Source organism: Ursus americanus, chromosome 2 (genome assembly GCF_024610735.1).
Source record: "Ursus americanus isolate L20-20 chromosome 2, mUrsAme1.1.p, whole genome shotgun sequence".
NCBI classification, from domain to species: domain Eukaryota; kingdom Metazoa; phylum Chordata; class Mammalia; order Carnivora; family Ursidae; genus Ursus; species Ursus americanus.
The window spans coordinates 77749531-77777313 of NC_142128.1; the positions used below are offsets into that span (position 1 = coordinate 77749531).

Genomic DNA, 27783 nt, shown 5'->3' on the forward strand with positions numbered 1-27783 from the left:
GCAAGGCGAGTCACCTGCTCCATGAAACGCAGGCATCTCGGCTTGGCCCACGTGTTTGGCGAGGACTGACGGTGGCCCAGGGAAGGGCCTGGGTAACATGTCTCCGCCCCAGCACGGGGTCCCTTCCCATTCTGAAGACTGCCTAGAGGTCATCCCTTCTGCAAAGCTCCTCTCCACCCCCGAGTCGAGGGTGGAGGCGGCCGGCAACGGACAGCAGGTCCAGGTCCACCCACCTCCTGCCGGAACTCCACCGCTTCCCGCCCGTCCTCTTCCTTCGTCTTCACCAAGGACATCTTGACCCACGTGCGGAAGCCCCCGGAGAACTTCCAGCTGGAATAGGCGCTCTCACAGGCCTGCATGAAGCCCACCCTGTCTGGGCTTGGGAGACAGAGAAGAAAGGGCCCCGTTAGGCACAACAGCAGGATTCAAACTCGGCCACACTCCAACGCAAGCCCCCACTTCGAGCTGGTCTCTTGGCTGGTACCACCGGGATGCTGCCTGCTTCCTGCTCCCTCTCCAAGCTCTGCGTCTCGGCTTGCACACACAGGGAGAACTGTCACCCACCTCGAGGTGGCCCCCTATAGGGGTCCCTCCTCCTTCCCACCTGCTCCCAGAGCACTGGCTCCGAGTCTGCAGGTGCGCCCGCCAGCCTCCCTCTGGGAGACCCGGTGAGGGGAACCTCACCAGACGGGACACCCATGGTATCTGCCCAGCCAGCAGCTCCACGCAGGGAGGGCAGAGGGAATGCTGGGGAGCAGACAGGGTCAAAGACATCACAGCAGAGGTTTCAAGCTCCGAAACAGAGGACGGAGCAGGGGTGTGTGAGCAGGGGGAGATGGCCAACAGCCTCAGCCAGGGGAGTGACCTCTCCTCCGTGGTGACTGCCACCCGCTTCCCTTCAATGGAGCCCCAGGCTCAGCGGGACCCAGAGGCCTGAGTCACGCTGGCTCGGGGATGGGAGGAAAATGTTCCCAGTCCCAGTGAGCACTCCGGGCCCCAGAGAGGGCACCAGTGGGTGTCCCCCCCCCCCCCCCCCGGGCAGACAAGAACTTTCATACCCATATTAAACACACGTGGCAAACACACACTGAGCGCTAGACACACTGCCCCTGACACCGCAGGGGAGACCTGGCTCGGGCCAGGGACTCGGGGGGCGCACGAGGTCCCAGCAGCTCCTCCCGCCTTTGCTCGGCAGCGACAGGACCAAGCCTCCCAGCCCACCAGTCTGAACACACACGACACCAGACCTGCTGCACTTTGTGAAGACAGGTCTCCCAGAGCCACGGAGCTCCAGGTCAGTCCCCCGGGCCGATGGGTCATCGCAGCCCTGAGCGTCTGCCCCCGCCCCGGGATGGGCAAGCCCGCTGTGGACTTGGAAGGCCACCTGTGTAGGAACTCCTGGAAAGACGAGAAGAGGAGGTAATCGATGGCACTGAAGTCCTCGCTACTCTCATTCAGGCGGAACTGGAGGAAGACCAGCTCCCGCTTCTTCACCTCGCGGGGCCCCTGGACAATTAGGGCAGATTTCTGCAGAGACACAAAGGCCAGAATCAGCCCTGGGGGAGCTGTGGCTACTCTGCTCCTGACCGCCCCCACCCCCCCGAGACACTGAGTGTGACTGGAAAGCTCCTCGCCTGGCAGACCCCAGATGACCACAGGCCACCCCCCACCCCCCGCTGTCCATGCTCGCTCCTGCTCAGCCCTGCGGGTACCGCCGGACCACAGCTGAGAGAGCAACTGTCCTCTGTCCACTTTTCTTGGTGGCTGCCTGCGCGAGGGGAGCCCTTTACTTAGAAAGGACGCCAGTGGGGAGCCTGGGTGGTTCAGTCCACTGAGCATCGGACTCCTGATGTTGGCTCAGGTCATGACCTCAGGGTCCTGAGATCCAGCCCGAGTCAGGCCCCCTGCCGAGAGGGGGGGTCTCCTTGAGATTCTCTCTCTCCCTCTGCCATGCACCCCTCCCCCTGCTGATGCGTACTCTCGCTCTCTAATTAATTAATAAAAAGCATGCTAGCTTACATCCATTACATGTACAAATGTTTTCTTCCAGGCTGTCACTTTTCCATCAACTTTGTTTCTAATGTCATTTGCTAAAGGAAGCTTTAAATTTGATACAGTGATACCTGTAAATCTTTACCTTTATGGTTTCTGGGTAAAACAACATCAACGACCTATATTTCTTTCTTTCTTTTTTTTTTTTTAAGAGAGAGAGAGAGCGTGAGAGAGAGCATGGGGGGGTGCGTGGGGGGAGGTAGATGGCGGGAGGAGGGGCAGAGGGAAAGAGAACCCCAAGCAGACTCCCGCTGAGCAGGGGCCCTGACGTGGGGCTCGATCTCACAGCCCTGAGCCGAAATCATGAGTGGGGTACTTAACCAAGCCACCCAGGCGCCCCTCTCCTCTATTTCTTTATAACACTCTTAAACTTTTTTACATTCAGATGCTTTACACGCCCGGCTTTCAGTTTTGTATCCGGTGTGATACAGACAACAGACAACAGACAGAGGCAAGTTTGACCCCTGCGGGCTCACACTGTTCTGCCATCTGACCGGGCAGGTCCCCTCTGTGACGCTGCTCCCTGTCCCCAAACCCAGAGGGCTGACTGTTGTACAGGGGCTCTTCTAGGAGAACTTTCAAAACTAGATTGTTGAATTCCATGAAAAAATGAACTGGGACTTTTTTGACTGATGACACTGGGTTTATAGATTAATTTGGGGAAAAAAACATCTTTACATCAATAACTTTTATCAACGCTCTACAGACATTTGAGAGAGTGGGCACTGTCAGGCGCAAGATATCACACACGCACGCTGGACCTCTGCGCGGGGCTGTTCAACCCTTCTTACTCCTTTGTGTCTATTCTGTCTGTGAGCGTGAGAGCGGAAAGTACGGATTTAGTCACCGTTTAAGGCGATGGGTGTTTTTTATTGCTAGCAGGTTTTGCCTAAAATATACAAATGGAATGCTGTTTTTGCACATACGGACTTTTCTGAATGCTACATCTTCGTGGAGAGGCATATATTTTCTATCCATATTAAACCCCCCTCTTGGAGCCCTTCGCACCTGGCATTCTAGGTTGACTGATATGAAAGCCGCCCCTCACTCTGCCTGCCTCTTGCTGCATTTTCCCCAGAGATCTCTGTCCCTTTTATTTTCAACCTTTCCGTGACATGTCGGGTGGCAGCAGAGAATGCTAATGGTTCCCACAATCCACTTCCTCCTGGAGAACTAGCTAGAACCGCTTCCCCAATCCCAGATTCAGCAGCTCGGCCGCCCGGCGGGAGGCTCCTTTCTGGTCCCAGCCGCCGCCACGTTATGAAGTTCCCAGACGTGCACAGCAGTGACTCAGGCGACCACGCGGCCCGTCACAGGGAGCCGCCTGTCCTCACCCTCTGGGAGCGGGCACGTGAGCCGGTGCCGGCGAGCCAGGGCTGCCCCCGAGGCCCAAGAGCGTGCCCTGCGGATAGCAGAGCGACGGACAGAAGCCATCGCTGACCGCCCACCGTGCCCACGGCCCGCACGCCCCACCGGCTCCAAACAACCAGACTTGTCTCTGGGCTCAGCCAGAGCGGGGTGTCTGGGGTGTCTGCTTCTGCACAGCAGCTCCGCCTAGTCTCCGCCCAACACACAAGCTATTTTCTGGAACTGGAATGCTCTGGGGACAAACCGAAAGAGGCGAGGGCTTACCACTTGGGCCCCGGGAACACGGCAGGCGGTGAGGAAAGGAACGGGTGCTACAGGCTGGAGCAGCGGTGGCCCCAACTGTGGCAGAGCCAATCGCGTGGTAAAAGTGCACTGAACTCGGGGCACGAGAGACCAGGAAACGTGAGAACCCAAGTCTGACCGAGCAGCTCGGAGGAGGCGCCTGGGAGGTCACGTGCACGCAGACTGGCCAGGATGCAAGCAGCGCGCAGCCGACCCCTTTCCTAGACGGCGCACTGCACACCAAGGGGGTGGAGGCGGGAGCGGGAGGACCAGCCTGCCTCCAAGGCCGCGGCGGCGGCGGCAGGGCAAGGTGGGAGCGCACTGTCCCATGTCCACTCCAGCCACGACCAGGGAGAACGTCCGCCAAGGCCAGATCTGCCCGGGGCCACGGAGCGCACAGAGGCCTCTAACCGAGGTGCTCCGCGGTGCCTGCAGAGGCGCCCCAGGCCGCCCCCCGCGGGCGTCACCGGCGCCCCCACAGCGGCCGTGTGCTGGCCCCCGGCCCCGCAGGAGCCCTCCGATGCTTCCCTGACCCTCCTCCCCCGCCTCACCGCCCCGTGCTGCTTTGGGTGGGGGACCCGGCGCCCCGGGAGGCCAGAATCGCTCCCAATTCACGGCTGCGGACCGCGAGGAAGCGCGTGCGGAACCGCCGGGGGAGACCGAGCGTCACCCGGTGCTGGAGGCGCTGAGGGCCTTCAACGCAGCTTCTGCGCCAACAACCCTCCTGTGTGCCCGGATTTCACGGGAGTTTATATGTACTCAGATCCCGTAACTACTGCGGTGACTGCAACCGGCACCACCAGGAGTGGGAACGAGCGTGGGGGCCCCTGGGCTGCGCGGCTCAGCGGGGGCGGGGGGGCCGGCCACCCCGAGCAGACAGCAGCGGCGGGGGTCCGCACGGCGTTTCTAGGGTCCATCCAGCTCTTCCTTAACGTTTCTAAAAGTACGTTCCTTTTCATTTAAATTAGCATCCGTTTCCCTATTCTACAGAGTCCGCCCTGCTTGCTCCTCTCGGTCCTCCTTTCTATGCCGCTGCTTTCGTGTAGATGTCCGGTGAGCCTTAACTGTCCATTCCCACTGCTGAAGGGCGGGCCAGGGTGACGAGCACAGGTCAGGGGGGCGAGTGCCCCCCGGGCGGCCTCTTGCGGCCCGCGCTCGCCTGGGCCTGACAGCCTGCGGCCGTGGACAGGCAATGCCCGCAGGCCGGGTCCTGGGCAGATTTCTCTCCCGGGAAGACACTCCCCTCCGGTACCTGTCGCCCGGGTCAGCCGTGGAGGCCCAGTGTCAAGCTGTGCCGTTTCTGTGCCGCCCCAGCGCCCAAACAGGGAACCTCCCCTGAGCCTCCACCGAGAACGTTCTTACCCAGAGGAAGACGCTATGCCCAGCAGCTCCGCGCGCCCCGGGAGGGCAGGACGCAGAGCAGGCCCTGCCAAGGACGGTCCCGTGACGACTGCCCCTGACCGCTGCCCTGCCCTCTGTGCCTGCTGATGCCCAGCTGGGAGCCGGAAGGAAGGCTCTCGGCTCCCCCACGCCTCTCCTCACCTGTTCCAGGGTGTGCACTCTGTTTGCTCGGTCCACCTGACCCGATTTACCCGTTCTGGGTTTGTGGGGCCCCCATGGAAACTTTGCTTTACTCTAGTTTCTACAGCAGAGGGAATCATTTCAGCCGGCTCTTAGGAGGAAGCCTAGAGTAAATGTGAACAGAACCATCCCGGCAGGACTCTTCACCTCAGGCCCACCCCAGGAGCCACATGAGCTCCTCTCACCCCCCCACTCCGCCTCCCGCCGCTCTGGGGGCCCCTGCCCCTGCAGCGCTCCCAGCTACCGGAACCGTGCACAGACACAAACAGGCAAGCGGCTGCCTCTACCTGAAAACCCCTTTCCTCTCTTTGATCCGAAAAACCTTTACTCAGCCCCGTTCAATCCTCCCTGGAACAAGGACATGGGATGCAAGAGAGAAGATGTAAATAAATATAAAATTCCTTCCCTGCCTTCAAAACCCTGGGCAGGTGCTGCCAGGGCTGGGGGGTCCTCGTTCCCACCCAGACCGGCTTCTTCACAGTGGCCTATTGATTCCAAAATACGGATTCCCAGGCTCCGCTCCCAGGAATGAATCATTCAGTCGACCCCATGTGGCAGTTCTGTCGGGCGCTCAGGTATAGGACTGCCTCCTCTACGCCACACTGGCCTCACCCTGCAACCTTTCAGCCTTCCATCAAGGGTGGGATCTTATCACAACGTCAGGAATCCCCGAGCATCCCTCGGAGAATGCTGAAGCCCCCACAGCCCTTCCTGACAGAGGCCAGCCAGCCATGGCCATGACTCCAACTGGGACAGCCTCGTGGTTGCTGGGGGCCAAGGGCCCGCACAAAGGGAGTGCGAGAGGCCCCGTGGCAGAAAGAAGCCCAGGCCCGCAGGGCGTAGGGCTGACGGAGCGCCCCGCCCAGGCCTGGCGCAGCGGACGGGAGTTACCAGGGTCTGGCTGGAGAAAGGGTCCGTGTAGTTGATCCTCTGGGTGGTGCAGTTCACGTCGCCCGGCTGGCCGGGGCTCCTCAGAGGCGGAATGACCTCGTAATGGTGCATGCAGCTCAGCAGCTGGGCCTGACCTGGGTACAGAGCAATCCCTACGGGGCACAGACAGGAAAAAGGGAATGTCAGAAGTCACGGTCCCTGCCACACACCTAATATCACGTCACGCACATTTTTTCACACCCACCCACAACCCAAGTTCAAGACTCCCTGGCTGATGACAGAGGAGGGAGAGGAAGAGGGTTATGGAGTGGGGAGCCGAGTCTGCTGCCCCCAGAAAGCCCTACTCTAACGGAGGACACAGTCCCCTTCTCAGAAAGCCCCTCTCCTGGCCTGGGGTGCGGCCTCCCTGGCGCCTGCACCAAAACCCACCCTACTTCACGACCCTGCTCGGGACACCCCGAGGGGGCCTCCATGACAGAGCCTGGAGGCGCCAACCCCCCGGCACCGCCACCCACCTGCGGATTCAGTGGGAGGCCCCCGGCTGTGGGACTCCCCACGGCTTACTTTGCCTCTCGCCTCCTGCTCTGATCAGGGCTCCAGGTGTGCAAGTCGCACCCCAACGGTCCCTCCCTCACCTCAGCCAGAGCACCTCATTCGAGGCTCTACTGACAGTAGCTGTCCGCCCTCGGTGGCAGAAACACCTGAGAGCAGCGACTGGCACCAGACACAGGCAGAGCTCGGAGACCCAGAGACCGGAAACAGATGCTGAAACCGCGGATTCGGGGACCAAAGCAGACCCACAGAGAAGAGGGACAAACACAAGATAGACAAAGATGGGCAAAGCAGCTGCGAGCCGCACACCTTCCAGGAGCCCAGGCAAAAGGCACTGAGACTCTGGCCTCGTCCTGCGTGCCGCCATCCACAGGGGCAGTCGGGCATCCCGTTCTCAGAGCAGGTGCGCGCAGCAGGTGGGCACGGCTGGCGCCCTCAGAGCTCAGTTCACGCCCACACTTCCGGAACCCTGTGGCAGCCTCACGGCCAGGAGGCAGACACTACACTCTCTGGCACAGATGACTGCCTGCTCAGGGACTGGCCTCCCGATGGGACAGGAGAGGTAGGGAGCCCCCTCCCCAGGCAGGGCCCCAACCACCTCTGGATGGCTCTACCTCCTGCCACCCTTCGCTCCCACTGCTCCTCACCGCTGGCCTCTAGCTCCAGCCAGGCTAGACACGGCCTCTCCAGAGAAGCCCTGTGCCTCCCTATACTCGCCTTTGCTCCTGCCGATCCCCCTCCCAGAAAAACTCGCTTCTCGCCTCTCAAAGCCCAGCTCAAGTCCGATCTCTGTGCAAAGCCTTCCTTGCAGTGACCACGGCCAGCCCTGTCCACCCCTCTGCTCGGCACAGGACACGCTCTGCTGCGTCCGGACAGCAGCCCCCTGGGTGTGTCCGCTACACCGAGACGGGGCTCGGGCTCCTCCGGCTGCCTGTGGCGCCCAGCACGGCGAGTGAGCGCAGCGGGGGCTCCTCTGTAAGCCGGGGCCCCAGTCCGTCCGGGGCAGGCTCTCTACCTGGGGCGTCGTAGCGATCCACCTCCTTGTAAGACACCGACATGACCGGGTGCGTGAGTTTCTCGCGGAAGTCTGTGACGGTCTGGTAGACCAGGAAGACCGCCCCGGCCATGAGCAGCAGGTAGATGAAGAGCAGCAGCACCGAGAAGACGTTCTTCAGACAGGCCTTGCTGAAGCGGACGCTGCTGCAGGCGGACCCGCTGTCCGGGGCTGGACAACAACGTGGCACAGCTGACGGAGCCCAGCGGCAGGTGCGGCCGGAGGCGGTCGGCGACCTGCAGGCCCTTCACCTGCTCTACCGAGGAGGCAAGGTCCCCCGCACCCCCAGCCCTCCCCCGTCGGCCCCCTCCCCCAAGTCATAACACGTGGCACGTGGCGACACTCGCCGGGCACTCACTGTGCCAGAAAGGGGGCTCCAAGTGGAAGGAGACCGTTATTCTCTTTAAGAACCTCCCATCTGGAGGACAAAGTTACAATCCGACACAGAAGCCGGCCCCAACCGATTTTTCTGGCCTCATCCCTTACCTCTCTGCTCCTGCAATGCCTCCAGCTCCAGCTGTGCTAAATGACTTTGTTCCCCCAGCGTGCAGAGCCCCCCTCGACCCTGGGGCCCCCCCATCTGCCCATCCATGTGCTTGGCCTGACACCTTTTTCTTCCACAGCTGACCCCTAACTCACACTTCGGGCTCTGGTTTAGAAAAGCATCTCTTCAAAGAAGCCTTCCCTGACCCATACATTGACTGGAGGACCCCTCTGTCAGGGCTCCCAAGGCGCCTTCATGTCCTCTCTCCTCACTCTACAGCCTGTCTGCACGTCTCTTCATCTTCCTCGGCCATAGGCTCCACGAGGGCAGAGCCGGTCTTGCCCTCACTGAACCCTCGCCCTTCACAACGTGCCTGGACGAGCACGGCGTCCTGCGTTTCTACGGGGGAGTGACTCAGCGGCTGAGGGAGTGTGTCCTGATGCCATCCCTGCGGCACGGCTCTGCCTCTCCTGCCTGCTCGCAGACCACCCCCAGCCTTGGTCATCCTCTGCTACGGACTAAATTATCTGTCCCCCAACAAATTCATACTCTGAACCTCCTCCCCAGTGTGACTGCCCCTGGAGTTAGGGCATGTGAGGAGATAAGGAAGGTTAAATGAGGGCATAACGGTGGGGCCCAGATCTAACGGGACTAGTACCCTTTTAAGAAAGATGACGAGACACCAGGGACACACACACACAGAGAAAAAGCCCCACGAGGACACAGGGAGAAGGTGGCCATGTGCGAGCCAAGGAGGGGGGCCTCACGAGAAACCAAATTTGTCAATACCTTCATCTTTGATTTCCAGTCTCTAGAACAGAGGGAAAAAATGTCTGTTGGTTAAGCTACCCAGCCTGGGGTACTTTGGTACGGCAGCCCAAGCCGACTGAGACACTCCCATTGTGCTCTTTGTGCCATCTCCACTCCTGAGGAAGGAGCCCCATTCCCTCCACAGTGGTGAAGCCCAAGGCTGAAGAGCAGTGTGACTGTAAGTCCAAAAACGTATGTGCGTGGCTTCTGGCTTCCACCAATGACAGAACACCTTGGTCACACCACCCTCCACCAGACAACATTTACAAAATTTGGACAAAATACTTAAAAATTACATGAAGGCACTGGAGAACGATCAAAAGCAGGCAGAAATGAGAAGAGTGGACCCTGGAAGGAGAGAAACTGCACCTGATCAGATTTATAAGTTTGCATGTTTTGCCTGAGTGCACTCACCCATCTCTACAGGGCATGGTTCCGGGGGCCGTGGACAGAGTTCAGGGCTGACAGAGCAGTCAGAAAGTCAAAGGGAACCTTGAAAGGGATGGGGAGGGTGAACCCCCAAATCTGCATTATTAAATATGCACATATCAAACTCTTGGCTGGAGACTCCAGGGGGGGGCCCAAGAAAGAAAAAAAAACAGCAGCTGGCAATGAAAAAGCTGGCAATGAAAAAGCTGGCAATGAAAAGAACTGAGTGGAGATTACAGCTGCTGCTAATAGAGGGGACCCAGGAGTTTGGAACGTGTCTCATCACATTAACTACCTGCTAAGACAAAAATCCTTCAGAGGATTGTAACAGAATCCAGAACCTCCATAATGTACCATTATCGTGTCTAGGGTTGAATCAGAAATCACTAGACATGAGAGGAAACAAGAAAACATGACCCATACTTAAGGAAAAAAAGTAGTCTATAGAAAGCAAATCCAGGATGGCCCACATGTTGCCATCAGAAGCTCCCATCTGGAGAAAGGAACTTTACAACACTTGAAGGGCTAAAGGAAAATATATAGACAAGGAAGAGACAAAGAGGAAATACAGAAATAGAAACTATAAAAAAGAACCAGAGACACCTGGGTGGCTCGGACAGTTAAGCATTTTCCTTCAGCTCAGGTCATGATCTTGGGGTCCTGGGATCGAGCTCCACGTTGGGCTCCCTACTCAGTGGGGAGCCTGCTTCTCTGTCTCCCTCTGCCCCTCCCCTTGTTCGTGCTCTCTCTTGCTCTCTCTCTCAAATAAATAATAAATTTGAAGGGGAAAAAAAAAAAAGAACCAAACGGAATTCTAAACCTGGAAAGTAAATGAAAAATTCGCTGACCTGTCTTAATAGCAAAAGACGGCAGGAAAAAAAAAAGCTCAGCTGAAGTTAAATGAACAAAAATTAACCACTTTGAAAACAAACAAAACTGAAGGAAAAACTGAACCTACCTAGATAAAGCCTATCTAGACAACTGTGGGACAATATCCAGCAGTCTAACAACATGTAACTGAAGAGAGAAAATTGGTCACAAAGAGGATTTGAAAAAATAAGGCCCAAACTTCCCAAAACTGGAGGAAAAAACCATCAAATTTGCAGATCTGAGAAGCTCAATCCATGCCAAGCAGAGTAAAGAAGAGTCCCGAGGCAAGTCACAGTCAAACTGCAAACGCAAAGAGAAACAATCTTGAAAGCAGCTGGGCAAAAAAAGACATATTGTGTACAGAATATTCTGTCTCATGATAGGTAACCTGGGATCAGAAATAATGTAGGCCCAAAGACAGTGGAACCTCTTTAAAGGGCTGGAAGAAAAAAAATTCTGTCAGCCCTGAATTAAATTCCAACAAAACTAAATTTCAAAAAATGAAGGTGAAAGAAAGATATTTTCAAACATAAAAGCTGAGAGACTTCATGGCCAACAGAACTGCACCACAATGCACGTTAAAGAAATTCTGAAAGCCAAAGGGAACTGACGCTAGATGACCACTCTCAAAGGTACAGGAAGGAATAAAGATCACTGAAATGCTAACAGGTGGGTAAATATAAAAAGCTGCTTATGTATTTTTAAAACATAAGACTTCTAAAGCAAAAATTACACACCAGAATCATAAGGTTTATAACTTGCAGGAAAGAAGAATGGAGAAACAAAAGACACACGAGACAAAGAGAAAACAGCAAAATGGTAGAACCAAATCCAGCCATATCAATAATCACATTAAATGTAAACGGACTAGGGACAGTCCAAGATGGCAACACAGGAAGACCTTGAACTCACGTCCTCCCATGGTCACACCAATTCTACACCCACATATAGAGCAATGCCTCCTGAAGAACTGATGGCTGACCCAACAGCACAACAAAAGATAGAAGGACCACACACAGACAGGCACGAGAGATGGGAACATAGTAACAACTGTACCCCTCTCCTGCCATTGTGGACTGGAGTAGAGGGGGATAGCACTGAGGGACCCTCGTGCAGATTCACCTGCCCTGAAGCCCAGAAAAAAAGCTGTGGTTTAAAAGGTTTAAATGACTAAAGGTGAAGGAAACCCATTCGCTAACCCTAGAGCATCTGACAAATGGTGGAGAAATTGCTAGACTTTTCTCCAGGGTCAGAGGTGCTGGTGAGCACCACTGTTTATGTTGCCCATCCACCTTGGTGGCACAGATGGGAGCAGAGGCTAGATGCTCTAACCCACCTACTGCCTCAGTGAGCTTCAGGACCCCAGCCCACACATCCAGCCATATTTGCAAGGTGCCCCTCCCAACCCATGCCTGCTTAAGCACCAGCTGACCCAGCATGGCACACCCCAGATCCCCATCCCACCCTCACCTGTGCCAGCTTCACTTTTCCCTGCCAGGATGCCCCCTGCAGAGAACACCCGGGGACCCCTAGCTGGCACCCACTACAGCTCCAGTCAGCCAGCCAAAGCTACACACAGCCAGGCACACACAGTCTATGCAGGTAAGTTCCTGCACAGAAGGTCAAACAAAATGAGGAGACATATAAACATGCTCCAAACAAAAGAATAAGACAAATCTTCAGATAAAGAATTAAACAAAACAGAGATAAACAATTTACCTGATAATAATTCTAAAGATGCTCATGAGACTTGAGAGAGGAGTGGATGAGCTCAGTGAGACATGCAACAAAGAGATAGAAAACATAAAAAATAATGAATCATCGAGCCTTACATCGAAAACCAGGGATGTACTGTATGGTGACTAACATAATAAAAATCATTATATAAAAAAAATATATATACATATATATATATATAAAAGAACCAACCAGAGTTGAAGAATACAGTAACTGAAATGAAAAATACAGGAGAAGACATCAACAGATTAGGATACACAGATCAGATCAGCAATTTGGAAGAAAGGATAATGGAAAGTACCCATTGAATGGCAAAAAGAAAAAAGACTTTTTAAAAATGAGGATAGGTTATTGACAGATGAATGGATAAAGAAGATATGGTGTGTATATGTGTGTGTGTGTATGTGTGTGTGTATGCAGAGATGTATATACATACACATACATACATACACACAACGAAATACTACTCAGCCAAAAAAAAAAAAAAAGAAATCTTGCCATTTGGAATGACATGGATGGAACTAGAGGGTATTATGCTAAGAGAAATAAGTCAATCAGAGAAAGACAATTATATTATCTCACTCATGTGAACTTTAAGAAAAAAGCAGGATCATTGGGGAAGGGAGGGAAAAATAAAACAAGATGAAATCAGAGAGGGAAACAAACCATCAGACTCTTAATCATAGGAAACAAACTGAGGGTTGCTGGAGGGGGGGAGGGGGGAGGATGGGGTAACTGGGTGAGGGACATTAAGGAGGGCACGTGACATAATGAGCACTGGGTATTATATACAACTGATGAATCACTGAACTCTACCTCTGAAACTAATAATACATTATATGTTAATTTAATTTAAAATTTAAAAAAGGCGATATAGCTGTCATAATATTAAAAATCTTAATTTTGAAAATATTAAAAATCTTAAGTGAAAAAAAAATTAAGGATAGGTTAGAGCACCTCTGAGATAACTTCAAGTGTATTAATATATGCATTATGGGGGTCCCAGAAGAAGAGAGAGAAAAGGGGCAGAAAACTTATTTGAAGAAATAACAGCTTAAAAGTTCTCTAACCTGGGGAAAGAAAGAGATATCCACAGAGTCCCAAACAAGATGAACTCAATGAAGTCCACACCAAGACATAATAATTAAAATGTCAAAGATTAAAGATAAAGAGAGAATCTTATTTTTTTTTTAAGATTTTATTTATTTGACACAGAGAGAGAGAGAGCACAAACAGGGAGGAGGGGGAAAGGCAGAAGCAGGCTCCCTGCTTGCAGGGCTCAATCCCAGGACCCTGGGATCATGACCTGATCCAATGGCAGATGCGTAACCAACTGAGCCACCCAGGCACCCCAAAGAGAGAATCTTAAAAGCAGCAAGAGAAAAGCAAAAAGTTAATAACAAGAGAAACCCCATTAGGCTATCCGCTGATTTTTCAGCAGAAACATTGCAGCAGCATGATATAGCCAAAGTGCTGAAAGAAAAAAACCTACTACCAAGAATACTCTACCTAGCAAGGTTATTATTCAAAATTGAAGGAGAGAGAAAGTCTCCCAGACAAGCAAAATTTAAAGGAATTCATCACCACTAACCTGGCCATTAAAGGGACTTATTTAAGCAGAACAGAACATCACTAGAAGATTATTGAAAGGAAGAGATTTCATGGGTGAAAGTAACCATATAGTAAAGTAGACCAATCACTTGGAAAGCTAGTATAAAGGTTAGAAGACAAAAGTAGTAAAATCGATTATATCTAAAACATTAGTGAAGAGATTCACAAAATAGAAAGATGTAAACTATGAAATCATATACATAAAAACGGGGAATAAAAACGTAGTGCTTTTAGAATGTGTTTGAACTTAACCATCGACTCAGTATAGGTTGCTATATACTTAGGATATTATATATAAACCTCATGGTTACGACAAACTAAAAATCTGTGATATACAAAAAATGAAGAGAAAGGAATCCAAACATAATACCAAAGAAAGTCATCAATCACCAGGGAAGAGACCAAGAGAAGAAGAACAGAGAAAAACTACAAAAACAACCAGAAAACAATAAGCAAAATGGCTATCAAAACTTTAAATGTAAACAGTCTAGATGCTCCAATCAAAACACTGAATGGATAGGGGCGCCTGGGTGGCACAGCGGTTAAGCGTCTGCCTTCGGCTCAGGGCGTGATCCTGGCGTTATGGGATCGAGCCCCACATCAGGCTCCTCTGCTAAGAGCCTGCTTCTTCCTCTCCCACTCCCCCTGCTTGTGTTCCCTCTCTCGCTGGCTGTCTCTCTCTCTGTCAAATAAGTAAATAAAATCTTTAAAAAAAAACCAAAACTGAATGGATAAAGAAACAAGACCCATCTACATGCTGCCTACAAGAGACTCACCTGAGACCTAAAGACACACAGAGACTGAAAGTGAATGGATGGGAAAAACATTTACTATGCAAATGAAGGCAGAAAAACAAACAAACAAAAACAAACCCAAAAACTGGAGTAGCAATACTTCTATCAGAGAAAATAGACTTTAAAACAAAGACTGCAGCAAGAGACAAAGAAGGGCATTACATAATGATAAAGTAATTCAACAAGAAGACATAACTGTAAATATCTATGCCCAACAATGGAGTATTTAAATACATGAAACAAATATTAAAGGATATACAGAGAGAAACTGATGGTAATATAATGCTAGTAGGGCACTTTAACACCCCACTTACACCAACGGAGAGATCATCCAGGCAGAAAATCAATAAGGAAACAGTGTCATTAAACAACACATTAGACCAGATAAACTTAACATATATATACAGAATATTCCATCCAAAATCTACAGAATACACATTCTTTTCAAGCACACATAGAACATTATCCAGAAAAGATCACATTAAGTCACAAAATAAGTCTCAATAAATTTAAGACTAAAATCATATCATGTATCTTTTCTGACCACAACTGTATGAAACTGGAAATCAATTACAAGAAAGAAAAAAAAGAAACACTAGAAAAAAGCAGAAACACAGGCTAAACAACATGCTACTAAACAACAAATGAGTGAATGAAAAAATTGAAGAGAATATTTTTTTAAAAGATTTTATTTATTTATTTGACAGAGAGGCAGCCAGGGAGAGAGGGAACACAAGCAGGGGGAGTGGGAGAGGAAGAAGGTTCCCAGTGGAGAAGCCTGATGTGGGGCTCGATTCCAGGACTCTGGGATCACGCCCTGGGCCGAAGGCAGATGCTTAACAACTGAGCCACCCAGGCGCCCCTGAAGAGAATATTAAAAAAAGAAAAATACCTGGAAACAAATGAAAATGGAAACACGACAGTTCAAAATCTTTGGGATGCAGCAAAGGCAGTTTTAAGAGAGAAGTTTATAGCAATACAGGCTCACCTCAACAAGAAAAATCCCAATCTAACCCCACACCTAAAGAAACTACAGAAAGAGGAACAAACAAAGCCCAAAGGTAGTAAAAAGAAGGAAATAATAAAATCAGAGCAGATATAAATAAAATAGAGACTAAAAAAATAAAAATAGAAAAGATTAATGAAACCAAGAGCTGGTTCTTTAAAGGATAAAGAAAATTGATAAATCTTTAGCCAGACTCATCAAGAAAAAAAGAGCAAGAACTCAAAGAATAAAATCAGAAATGAAAGAGAAATTAAAACTGATAACACAGAAATAAAAAGGATTATAAAAGACTACAAAATATTATACACAAACAAACTAGACGACCTAGAAGAAATAAATGCCTAGGAATATACAATCTTCCAATACTGAATCAGGAAGAAATAAAAAATCTGAACAGATTTCTGTTCAGAATACCCAGACACCAAAACCAAAGACGCTACCAAAAAAAGAAAATATTCCTGATAAATATAGATACAAAAATACTCAACAAAATATTAGCAAACCAAATTCAACAATACATTAAAAAGTTCATTGACCAAGATCAAGCAGGATTTATTCCAGATGGATTTATGCAAGGATGGTTCAATATCTGCAAATTAATCAATGTGATACACCACATTTAAAAAAATGAAGGATAAAAACCATATGATCATCCCAATAGATGCAGCAAAAGGATTTGACAAAATTCAACATCCATTCATGATAAAAACTCTCAACAAAATAGGGTCAGAGAAAACATACCTCAACAAAATAAATGCTATATATGACAAACCCACAACTAATATCATACTCAACAGTGAAAAACTGAAAGCTTTTCCTCTAATATCAGGAACAAGACAAGATGTCCATTCTTGACATTTTTATTCAACACAGAACTAGAAGTCATAGCTGCAGCAATCACACAAGAAATAAAAACCATCCAAATCAGTAAGTAAGAAGTGAAACTGTCACTATTTGCAGATAACGTGATACTATATATGGAGACCCTAAAGACTCCACTAAAAACCATTAGAACTAATAAATGAATTCAGTAAAGTTGCAGGATACAAAGTTAACATACAGAAATCTGTTGCATTTCTATACACTAATAACAAAGTAGCAGAAAGTAAAATTAAGAACACAATCCCATTTATGATTGCATCAAAAAGAATAAAATACCCAGGAATAAATTTAACCAAGTAAGTGAAAGACTTGTACTCTGAAAACTATAAGACAGTGTTGAAAGAAACTGAAGATAACACCAAAAAAATGAAAAGATATCACACTCATGGATTGGAAGAATATTAAGATGTCCATACTACCCAAAGCAATCTACAGATCCAATGCAACCCCTTTCAAAATACCAATAGTATTTTTCACAGAACTAGAACAAATAATACTAAAATCTGTGTGGAACCAAAAAGACCGTGAATAGCCAAAGCAATCTTGAGAAAGAACAAAGCTGGAGATATCACAAGCTATACTATAAAACTATAGTAATCAAAACAGTATGGTACTGGCACAAAACAGACACGTAGGTCAACAGAACAGAATAGGAAACGCAGAAATAAACCCATGTTTACATATGGTCGATTAATCAACAACAAAGGAGGCAAGAAGATACAATGGGGAAAAGACAGTCTCTTCAATAAATGGTGTTGAGAAAACTGGACAGCTACATGCAAAAAAATAAAACTGGACCACTTTCTAACACATACAACTTACATCATACATGAAAGTACACTCAAAATGGAATAAAGACCTAAATGTAAGACCAGAAACTATAAAACTCCTAAAGGAAAACATACTCAGTAATCTTCTGGATCTGTCTTCTCATGCAAGGGAAACAAAAGCAAAAACAAACTATTGGGATTACATCAAACTAAAAAGCTTTTGCACAGCAAAAGAAACCATCAACAAAATGAAAAGGCAATCTACTAAACATTTGCAAATGATAAATCCAACAAAGGATTAATATCCAAAATATATAAAGAACTCATTCAACTCATGTAACACCCCCCAAAAAATCAGATTAAAAAAATGGCAGAGGATCTGAATAGACAATTTTCCAAAGAAGACATCCAGATGGCCAAGAGACACATGAAAAGATGCTCAACATCACTAACCATCAGGGAACTGCAAATCAAAACCACAATGAGATATCCCCTCACATCAGTCAGAATGGCTAGCACCAAAAACACAAGAAATAAGTGTTGGCAAGGATGTGGAGAAAAAGGAACCCTCAGGCACTGTTGGTGGGAAAGTAAGTTAGTGCAGTCACTATGGAAAACAGTATAGAGGTTCCTCAAAAAATTAAAAATAGAACTACCACTCCACTGCTGGGTATTTACCCAAAGAAAACAAAAACACTAATTCAAAAAGATATATGCACTCCTAGGTCTACTGCAGCACTATTTACAATAGCCAAGATATGAGAACAACCCAAGGGCCCAGCAACAGATGAATGGACAAAGAAGATGTGGAATATTACTCAGCCATATAAAAAGAATGAGATCTTGCCATTCACAACAACATGGATGGACCCAGAGGGTCTTATGCGAAGTGAAACTAAGTCAGACAGAAAAAGACAAATACTATATGATTCACTTATATGCAGGATCTAAAAAACAAAACAAACAGAAACAGACTCATAAATACAAAGAACAAGCTGGAGGCTGCCAGGGGTGGGGGGTGATAAGCAAAACAGAATTAAAAAGGACAAAAGAGAACAAAAAAGGAACTAAGAGATTCAAACTTCAGGCCTTCCTGGCAGTGACAACCTGCCCACAAGAACATGTCCCTTGCAGAGGACCCATCCCTGGAAGGAGAGAAGAGGACGCATAAGCAGCAGTGCCTGGTGCAGAGCTCGAATTCCTACTTCATAGATGTGAAATGCCCAGGAGGCTATAAAATCACCACTGTCCGTAGCCATGCACAAACACAGCAGTTTTGTGTGTTGGCTGTCCTTTGCCAACCTATAAGGAAGAAAGGCAAAGCTTCCAGAAGGATGCTCCTTCAGACAGAAGCAGCACTAAAAGCAACCTGAATCAAAATGAATGGAAAGCTATAAACACATTAAAAAAAAAAAAAAGATACAAACTTCCATTTATAAAGTTCTGGGGATGAAAAGTACAGCATAAAGAATATAGTCAATAATTTTGTAGTAAATTTGTATGGTGACGAATGGCAATTTTTGTGGTGAGTACTGTGTAATATATACGATTGTTGAATCACCATGTTGTACACCTGGAACTAATATATTAGTCTAGAACTATGTCAACTACAACTTAAAAAATGTAAATGGACTAAACATTTCAATTAGAAGGCAGAGACTGTCAGGCTGGATTAAAAACAAGACCTAACAATACACTCCCTAAAAAAAAAATGGACTTTAAATCCAAAGATATGAGAGTATTTGCTCATAATTACTTCATATTCTTTTATTCTTAAAGCACAGGGGGACGCCTCGGTGGCTCAGTTGGTTAAGCATCTGCCTCCGGCTCAGGTCATGATCTCAGGGTCCTGAAATCGAGCCCCACATCAGGCTCTTTGCTCAGCTGCAAGTCTGCTTCTCCCTCTCCCTCTGCCTCTGTGATCTCTCTCTAATAAATAAATAAAATCTTTAAAAAAAAAAAAGGGCACAAAAGCACAATCAGTACAGAACCATCAAAGGGTCTTAGGTTAGAGAAAAGTAAGTCATTCATTCTATACTTCTACAAACATGCAACGAACACCAACTCTGTGTGCAAGACTTGTGCTAGGTGCTTCAGGGAGATACTGAGAGAGGAGGACTGATGGTCTGTGCTAAAAGTACCACAGAATTCAGAAGGACAGGAGGATGTAATCTGTGAGACTTCCTTTGCTTGGGGTGAAGTGTGGGGAGGACGACAGGGTTCAGCAAAGGCTCTGTGGAGGTCACATAGCCCCGTGCCCAAAGCACCAGGAAGATTCTGATGAAGAAATAATGTGGTGTTCATTATTCATTTATTTTCTGAACTGAAAGTCCCGATATCCAGCCAAGTGGTTAAGAGCACGAGCTTTAGCAAAAGAGATTTGGGCTCCAGCTCTGCTACTGACGACTCCGAGACCCAGGACAAGTTACTTAGTGCTCCTAAGCCTCACTTTCTTCATGTGAAAAGGAAATAATCATTTCAATTTTATAGTATGTCTAAAAGGAATGACAGAATGTTGCAAAATGCATTACGGAGTGCCTGCTTAATGCATTAATGTTACTAGAGAAATGGAATGTACCCTCTACCCCTCAAACAACAAAGCGTTCACTGATAAGATAGCAAAAATGAAGACCACCACACTACCGCCTCTTACTAATGATAAACTAGGAAAAAAGTGCCAAAAACTAAATGGAGGAGAGGCAGCGTACGGTATCTTTCACGTATAGCCATGTAATGCTTCCATGCCTGTTAGATGACTGAATGGCCCAAATAATAGAGGACCGAAGTCTAGCAGTGCTAACTAGCTTCCTTCCATCTGTAGGAGAAGAGAGTGCGTTCCAGGCATGTGAAACTCTAAAGCAACTGGTGTGTCTTGCTCTTCGTGGCCAAATATTTTAGAAAGTTTTTACATTACATTTAAGTGCAAGTTCCCAGAAGTGTCTATGAGGTTCCTGCAGGCAGTAAAGAACAGGGCACTGGGGGCAATGGGCTTTGACAGCCACAAAGAGAAGTGAGGAGCCAGGCAGCCCGAAGGAAGCCCCTGGGGCAGCCGAGCACAAGCCACCGTGGAAGGTGGCAGCTCTGGTTCTCCAAGAGGAATTAAAGCAGGTCTCTTTCAGCTTTGTCTATGCTTCGACTTTTACTGCTTCTTACTGTTATTAGGGACCATGCTGATTTCTGCTCCTAGGTGGCTCTGCTTCCTGCCTGTTCTCCACGTTTTTCTAGGACTGTGTTCCACCGTACCGGCAAAGTCCGCCTCCCAGCGAGTATCCGGTATAGGGCACCTTGTCACACACATCTCAGGACCCTGCTGTCCTTCATACCCAGCCTGTAGGTGGCTCCCCTTAGCTCAGGTGCTGATCCCTGCTCTGTCCCATGTAGCTGGGCAGCAGGGTCACAGGACCCACCCACAGCTCTTCTGTCTGGAAGGCACTCCCGCCTCCTGCGGCCCATGTGGGACCACAGGCTCACTTCAAGACTCTTTTTCTTTTTAAGTAACCTCCACACCTGAAATGGGGCTTGAACTCATGACCCCAAGATCAAGAGCCACATGGTCTACCGACTGAGCCAGCCAGGTGCCCCCCACAGGTTCACTTCAAAACATGTCAGGTTAAAGAAAGAACATTCCTTGTCACGAGCTGCTCCTAATTCCAGTGGCAACAGGGACCAGCTTTCCACATCCGAACGAGGCTTGAAAAAAATCACAAACCTGAAGTAACTGACTTGCTGTATAACATCTGAATAGAATTTTTAAGAGTTGGCAGGGACCTAAAGGGCCATCTGGTTCAAATCCACTCTTTGTGCAGTGATCCAGGTCCCAGGGCCTATAACTGGCACAGAATGAGAGCCCTGAGGTCCCGACTCCTAATCAGTGTTCTTCCACTCCACAACAGCGAACATTAATACTTAGTTCCAGTCACTAAACAAGGACAAAAGAAGATGTGATTGAAATAATAGGACTTCATGACAAGTACAAGCTCGGCACGTTTTCAGGTCAACTGCAGATTTCATCCCGCTAACCCATGCAACGAAGAGGAATGGTAACGGGCACATGTGGGCAGGTTTTCACTCAATCAGAAGCCACAAAACATGATTTGAAATGTTCCACTTTCATGATGCCCTTGGTTAGGGAAAGAGATGAATCTCCCCATACATCTAAATTCTCAAAAAAGGAACTTAAGGCACAAAAAGGTCACATGACAATTTGCGTCACTTGGACTTCTTCAGTAGAGCTACATGGACGAGTTACTCCCGTGGGGAGCACTGTCCAAGAGTCTCCTGTTTCACGCAAAGAAGTCAAGGTGCGCTTCTCTACCGGCCTTTCCTTGATCCACAGATCGGCATGTAAGCTGAATACAAACTGTAAAACTATCATCCACACACGCCGTGGCACTCCAATTCTGAAACAAGACATCATTCCATCTCACCGTTAAAAAAAAAACAAAACGGTGCTGGACATTTGATAAAATGTCCTATGAACTCTGCGGTCAGGAAAACCAAACCCTGGCTTTTCTGGGGCAAGCTGGGTGAGTGTGTTGTAAAAGTACCACCCCTTGTATGAATGCAGACTCATGACAGTAGACAGCCAAAAATAATGCACAAGATGTTCTTGGGAAAGGTAATCTATGAGTTTTACAAAACCCATGACAGCACTGCTTCCAAAACCCAGACTTGCCCCAGAATGTAAGGGGATGTGTGATGAGTAATTCAACTTCTGAAACCACAGTGGGACATTTATTCCCAGGAAGGGGGAACTGGCTGTCCACTGAAAGCCTGCAAAACTCTACCTTGCAAACAGCACGGGGCCAAAATGCATTCTGAATGCAAAGAAGGAATGAACAGTCTCTACTTTTTTTTTTTCGTTTTCAGTGATGTGGTGGGTTTGCTGTTTTTGTGGGGTTTTTGAGGTATGATTTACATACCATAAAACTTACTCCTTTAAAATGAATATATTTAGTGTTTAGTATAGTCACAAGGTGTGCAACCATCACCACTGCGTAATTAGCAGAACATTTTCATTACCCAAAAAGAAACTCCCTACCCATCAGGAGTCACTCCTCTATTCCTCCTACTCCCTGGCAACCAATAACCTGCTTCCTGTTTCAATGGAGATGCCTATTCTGGACAATTCAATGGAACTGACACGTGACCTTTTGTGTCTGACCTCTCTAACGTATACCTTCGAAATTTATCCATGATGTAGCATGTATCAGTTCTTCATTCCTTACTATTGCCAAGTGATATTCCATTGTGTGAATACTCCATTTTATTTACCCATTCATCACTTGATGGACCTTTGGGTTGCTTCCACTTGTTGGCTATTACAAATAATGCTGCTAGGAACATTCATGTCCAAGTTTTTGTGTGGACATGAGTTTTCATTTCCCTTGGGTATATACCCAGAAGTGGAATTGCTGGGTCACATGGTAACTCTGTATTTAAACTTTTAGGAACTGCCAGACTGTTTTCCACAGTAGCACACGCCACAACACTCCAATTCTCAAACAAGACACCGTTACATCTCACCATTTAAAAAAATTCACCATTCTACATTTCCACCAACAATCCACGGGGGTCCTAAGTTCTCTACATCCTCACCAAAACTTGTCCATCTGATTGATTGTAGCCATCCTTACAGGTGTGAAGACTACACAATGATACACATCTCCCCGTGGTTCAGATTCACATTTCCCTGATGACAAATTTTTCCACGTGCTTCTCAGTCATCTGTGCTGGAGAAACATATTCAGATTCTCTGCCCATTTTTTACTTGGGTGTCCCTTTTATTATTGGATCATAAAAGTTCTTTATATATTCTAAATACAGGTCCCTTATCAGACATACGATTTGAAAATTTCTCTCATCCTGTGGGCTGTCTTTTCACTTTCTTGGTAGTGTCTTTCAATGCACAAGTTTTTCATTTTGAGGAGATCCAATGTATTTTTTTCCTTTGGTTGCTGACCTTTGTCAATTCTATTAATATACAGTTGTCTCCATGGAGAACTGACTGTAACGACTAATTAGCCAAGTGTCTTCCTCAATTTTTTTTCAACTGTGATATAGTAAACTGCTTATTCAGTTGGCATGTCTGGTCTCATTTCTCCCTTTGAAGAGAATAAGTGGTTGTGATTCCCTTGAAGGAGAGGAAACAAACAGATTGAGGCTTTCAGATTATGGATTGGCATTATCTCAGAGAGCAAAACTGGGAATATAATCCTGACTGTTTGGGTGCTTAACTTGAACCTGTGTTGCCCAGAGTCGGCAGACTCAGGATCCTAGTACCGGCCTCCTGTCCCGCGGCTCCCACCTCTGGGCCCCCCGTCAGGCTCCAGGCCACACTTCAGGCTCTCCAGGCCCCCCATAGGGCTCCAGCTCTCCCTTTGGCCCCCAAACGTGGCCATTCCTCGGGGCTCAGTCTCCACAGCTCCCTCTACATGCGGTCCCAGGCTTTCTTCAAGGCTCCCACATTCACGCCGCCAGTCCTCACCTCTCCCTCCTCTGGGCCCTGCCAGCTCAGACACAGCGCACCCACTGAAGCCTCCTGTGTCTGCAGCACACGAGCACCTTTTCCTCGAGCTGCCCACCCGTCCGGACTGTATGTCTACGTCCTCCCACTCACCCGGCTTCAAACCTCAGAGTCGTCTTTGATTCTTCCTTCTCCCACTCCCCCTCATCGGAGCAGCCTACCACGCCAGCCTCTGACCCCGCATGCTGCTCTCTCCTAGAACGTCCGTTTTACCCCTTACTGCTCTGCTCCAATCTCTGCTCCCTAAAGGCTAAATGCTGCCACTCAAAGCCCTCCCTAATCTGAACCAATCTGTCCTTCCACCTCATTGGCTTCTACACTTCTCCCGCCAACCCTCCACTCCAACCACACTGTGCTACCCAGTTTCCGACACGTTCATTTTATCCCGACCTCGACATGGTTGGCGTGCCATCCCTCTCTCTGGCCAGTCCCTTCTTTTCCGCCTAATGATGACAGTAGCCATTTATTGGCTGCTTTCATGTACTAGGCCTGCGCAGAGAAAGCACCCTTCCTCAGGTTAATCCCACTTCCTTCACTAACAAGCCCCCTCCTGTTCATTTCTGAAGCACCTATCTCTACCATTTCCTTGATGCTCATTCATTCGTTCCAATTGCTCAGATGACCTACGTTCCTGTTCCAAACCCTGACGTCCTCCTCTTAAGGTACAAATACAAATACTGAGCACCCATGGTGGACCAGGTGCCCTGCTAAAAGACAAAGTTCTGAGAGCGCCTCACAGAACTCAGGGGCAGACCCAAGGGGTTAGTAATGACTAATTAAAGAATCATATTCAAGGGGTGCCTAGGGAGTTCAGTCGGTTAAGCGTCTGACTCTTGATACTGGCTCAGTTCGTGATCTCAGGGTGGTGAGATCAGGCCCTGCGTTGGGCTCTGCGCTCAGCAAGGAGTCAGCTTGAGGATTCTCTCTCCCCCTCTCTCTCTGCCCCACCCCTGGCTTGTGCTCTCTCTCTAAAATAAATAAGTAAATCTTAAAAAAAAAAAAAAATTATATTCACTAAGTGTGCCCTTTCAATTGTGCTAAATTCTACAAAGGAAAGTACTGAATGCTGGGAAAGCACCTAACGGGGAGAAGAGGCCCTCGTTAGGTGGTTCAGGGCCAGCTCTGGAGAAGGACGGGTAAGTTCTTCTTTGGGTAACCTGCCTTCTCTCTCTTCATGCCTTAAGTTCCTGAAGGCAGGCCCTGCCTCATTTGCCCTCTTCGTGGTTTTAGCACATGGCGTAACAGGTGAAGGAGTCCATGAGTGACTCCCGTGGAGGAAAGGGAAGATTTGGGAGAAAGAAAGCGTCTCATCTAGAAACTGAGCCAGAGTCAGAACACCCCAGGAGGCAGCCCTGGGTTCAAATCCCAGCCCTGCCACTCATAAGCTCTGAGCATATCACTAAACCTCTCTGTGCCTCAGGACTAACCATCACCCCCCCACCCCTCCCCCCCCACCCCCCCCCACCCCCCAGAGTGGTCGTGAGGACTCTGTGTAAGTAGATAGGCAAAGCCCTAGGCAGGCCAAGTCATCATTACCATTACTTGTATTATTGTTAGAGGACTCGAAGGCAGGAAATGAGCCCTGAGAGCGGTCTACCAGGTCATCAGATTCGGACCAGCTCACTACTGAGACTTCTGAGTCTGGATCTGCTATGGTCTACAAAGGACAGGCACCCAGAAGGGTCCCCTGAAAGCAGGGGAGGCCCTTGCCAGGCCCTGAAACTTCCCAAAATTTGCTCTGCCTGAGGTCTGGCTTCCTGCTCGGACTGCCCTCAGGCTTTAAGGCCTCAGGCATCTGAGGCAAAAGACAAGCTAAGGCCAAAGGTCACCATGGCCACTTCCTAGTTTGCCTGGCACTTATCTATAAGAGGGAAACACAAAAGAACACTTCATCTTTCCAAGTCTGGCCTCTCTCCTCTTCGTCTGGCTGTCTCCATCCATCCTCTTCTGACTGGGGGCTAGAGAGCAGAGTGCAGGGTGTGCTGCTGGCAGAGTAACCACCCACCAAAGATGTCCAGGTCCTCATTCTTGGAACTATCAATAGGTCTAGTTACACGGCAAAGAGAAACTGAGGCAGCAGGTGGAGTTCAAGCTGCCACTCACCTAACCTTAAAACAAGGAGATTTTCCTTGATTACCTAGGTGAGCCCAATGCAATCACAGGGTTCTTTAAACATGGAAGAGGCGGCAGGAGTCAGTGTCAGAACGATAAGATATGAGAAAGACTCAACCAGCCACGGGCGGCTCTGAAGATGGAAAAAGGGCCATGAGCCAAGAAATGTGAGCAGCCCCTAGAAGCTCGAAAAGGGACCGAAATGGATTTTCCCTTAAAGCTTCCAGAAAGGAATTCAGTCCTGCTGAAACCTTAATTTTAGCCTAGTAAGACCCATTTTGGACTTCTGCCCCCCTCCCCAGCTGTAAGATAATAAATCTGTGTTGTTTTAAGCCACTAAGTTTGTGGTAATTTGTTATAGAAACAATAGAAACTAACATACAAAGCTAATGCAAATAAACACGGATGTACTGTTCTCTCCCTAGGGCCTAAGGGCTTCAGAGGCAGTGCTGAGAGTCAGAGCGGAGGAAGCCCTGCTACCACCTCGTACGCCAAGAGGCTTTAATAAAAGGACGCTTACAATACTTCTTAAAAGGCACTGGTGCAGTAGAAAGAGTCTGAGGTCAGAGCTGGATCTTTCCATACTTTCCTTAACTCCCCTGGGCCTTGGGCCCTCATCCATCAAAATCAGAATGACCACCTCCCAGGAGGTGAAAGCTATGAAAATTAAATGGGGCGATGGGGAGGACAGAGCTTGGCCCCGAGGAAGCAGTCAATAAACAGCTACTCTTCCAGCCTCCTTCCTTCTAGAGTCTTCTCTAAGAATTAGACACAATCACAGAAGATCCTATCTCATTCCTCTCCCCTATAAATGCAAGGATCAAGAGGAGGAGAATCCCACCTCCTTCAAACCACCCAAGAAACTGGGAGTCAGGCTGAGGCTCCATTCAGTCATTCATTCATTCAAGAAATCTTTCTTGCATGGCCAGGGCCAAGGTGATGAGCGCAACGGACCGGTGTCTACCTTCGTGGGGCTGACAGGCTAGCAGCACCGACGTTCATCAAATGCTAGGCACACAGATATACCGCTCCATCAGGGATGGCTACAACGGGGAGGTGCGCAGGCCACAAGGAGGGCGGAAGCGATCTAGCCAGGAGGTCAGACAGGCCTCGGAGAAAACAGTGGGTGAGCTGAGAGCTAAAGAACAATCACCATTAACTAGATGCCAGAGGGAAGACAATTCCAGGCAGAGGACTAAAACAAAAAGGCCTGAAGGTGGAAAGGAGTGAGGCCTAAATCAAAGGCCAGCGTGGTTGAACTGCAGAGAAAAAGGGGAAGAAGGGAAGGAAGGGGAAGAAAATGACTCTCTGGTTCAACTGGATGGATGGTGGGTTCCATTCCTCAAAACAGGAAACACCGGAAGAGGGCCACACTGGGAGGGGGGAGATCATGAAGTCAGTTTTGGGGTTAGGGTACCTTTGGGACATCCAAGCAGAGCTATCAATGGGCGTTTGGATATACAGGATATGTAAGTCTGGAGTTTATAGGTAACCTCTGGGCTAGGAGTGTAAACGTGGTGTCACTGTGAGCAGTGACGGAAGCATGGAGGTTGGCCTGGGTGAGACTGCCCGCCAGAGAGACAAGGGGCCCCTGACAAACATTTAACCCCCAAGAGCTGGAAGGGGACTGCGAAGGCGGCTGGAAGGAGCAAGCGGTCTGGGAAGTAAAGTGTTACACATGACACCACCTAAGGGAGCAGAGGGTATCCAGGAGGAAGACCGTAAAATTCCCTAAGATGCCGCCTGACTGATGGGACCCTGCTTGCCCAGCTGGGTGACGATCCTGGGGAGGCCTGACGTCCAGGAGGTGAGGCCTATTAGATATTCTCCTAGAAGGCCCTGGGAAGTGACTCAGATATTAAGAGGCTCAACTGCTAACTGCCTCCTGGGGGGAAAAACAAACAGAAGAGCGGAGATCCATTGTATCCAGCGGCCTGGCCTCAGGAACTGGCTCAGACCAGCGAACAGAAAA

General features: G+C 48.6%; 1 protein-coding gene and 1 pseudogene across 7 annotated transcripts in view; one reads left to right on the forward strand and one right to left on the reverse strand.

Annotated features, from left to right (window-relative positions):
• Window positions 1-27783, reverse strand: part of PACC1 (proton activated chloride channel 1) — a 45730-nt gene that overhangs the window by 13626 nt on the left and 4321 nt on the right. For 4 of the 7 annotated variants that reach the window (XM_045787857.2, XM_087858001.1, XM_087858009.1 and 1 more), the window contains 4 exons: window positions 7742-7951; window positions 6175-6326; window positions 1385-1527; window positions 234-378 (listed from right to left, as the gene is read on the reverse strand). In XM_045787857.2, coding sequence (XP_045643813.2) covers window positions 234-378; window positions 1385-1527; window positions 6175-6326; window positions 7742-7951 — 650 coding nt within the window. Of the gene's footprint in view, window positions 1-233; window positions 379-1384; window positions 1528-6174; window positions 6327-7741; window positions 7952-12092; window positions 14297-27783 lie in introns of those variants that run through there. The other 3 variants (XM_087858007.1, XM_045787860.2, XM_045787859.2) reach the window with 3 other exon arrangements.
• On the forward strand, window positions 18295-18591 carry LOC123785835 (small ribosomal subunit protein eS27-like pseudogene; annotated as a pseudogene).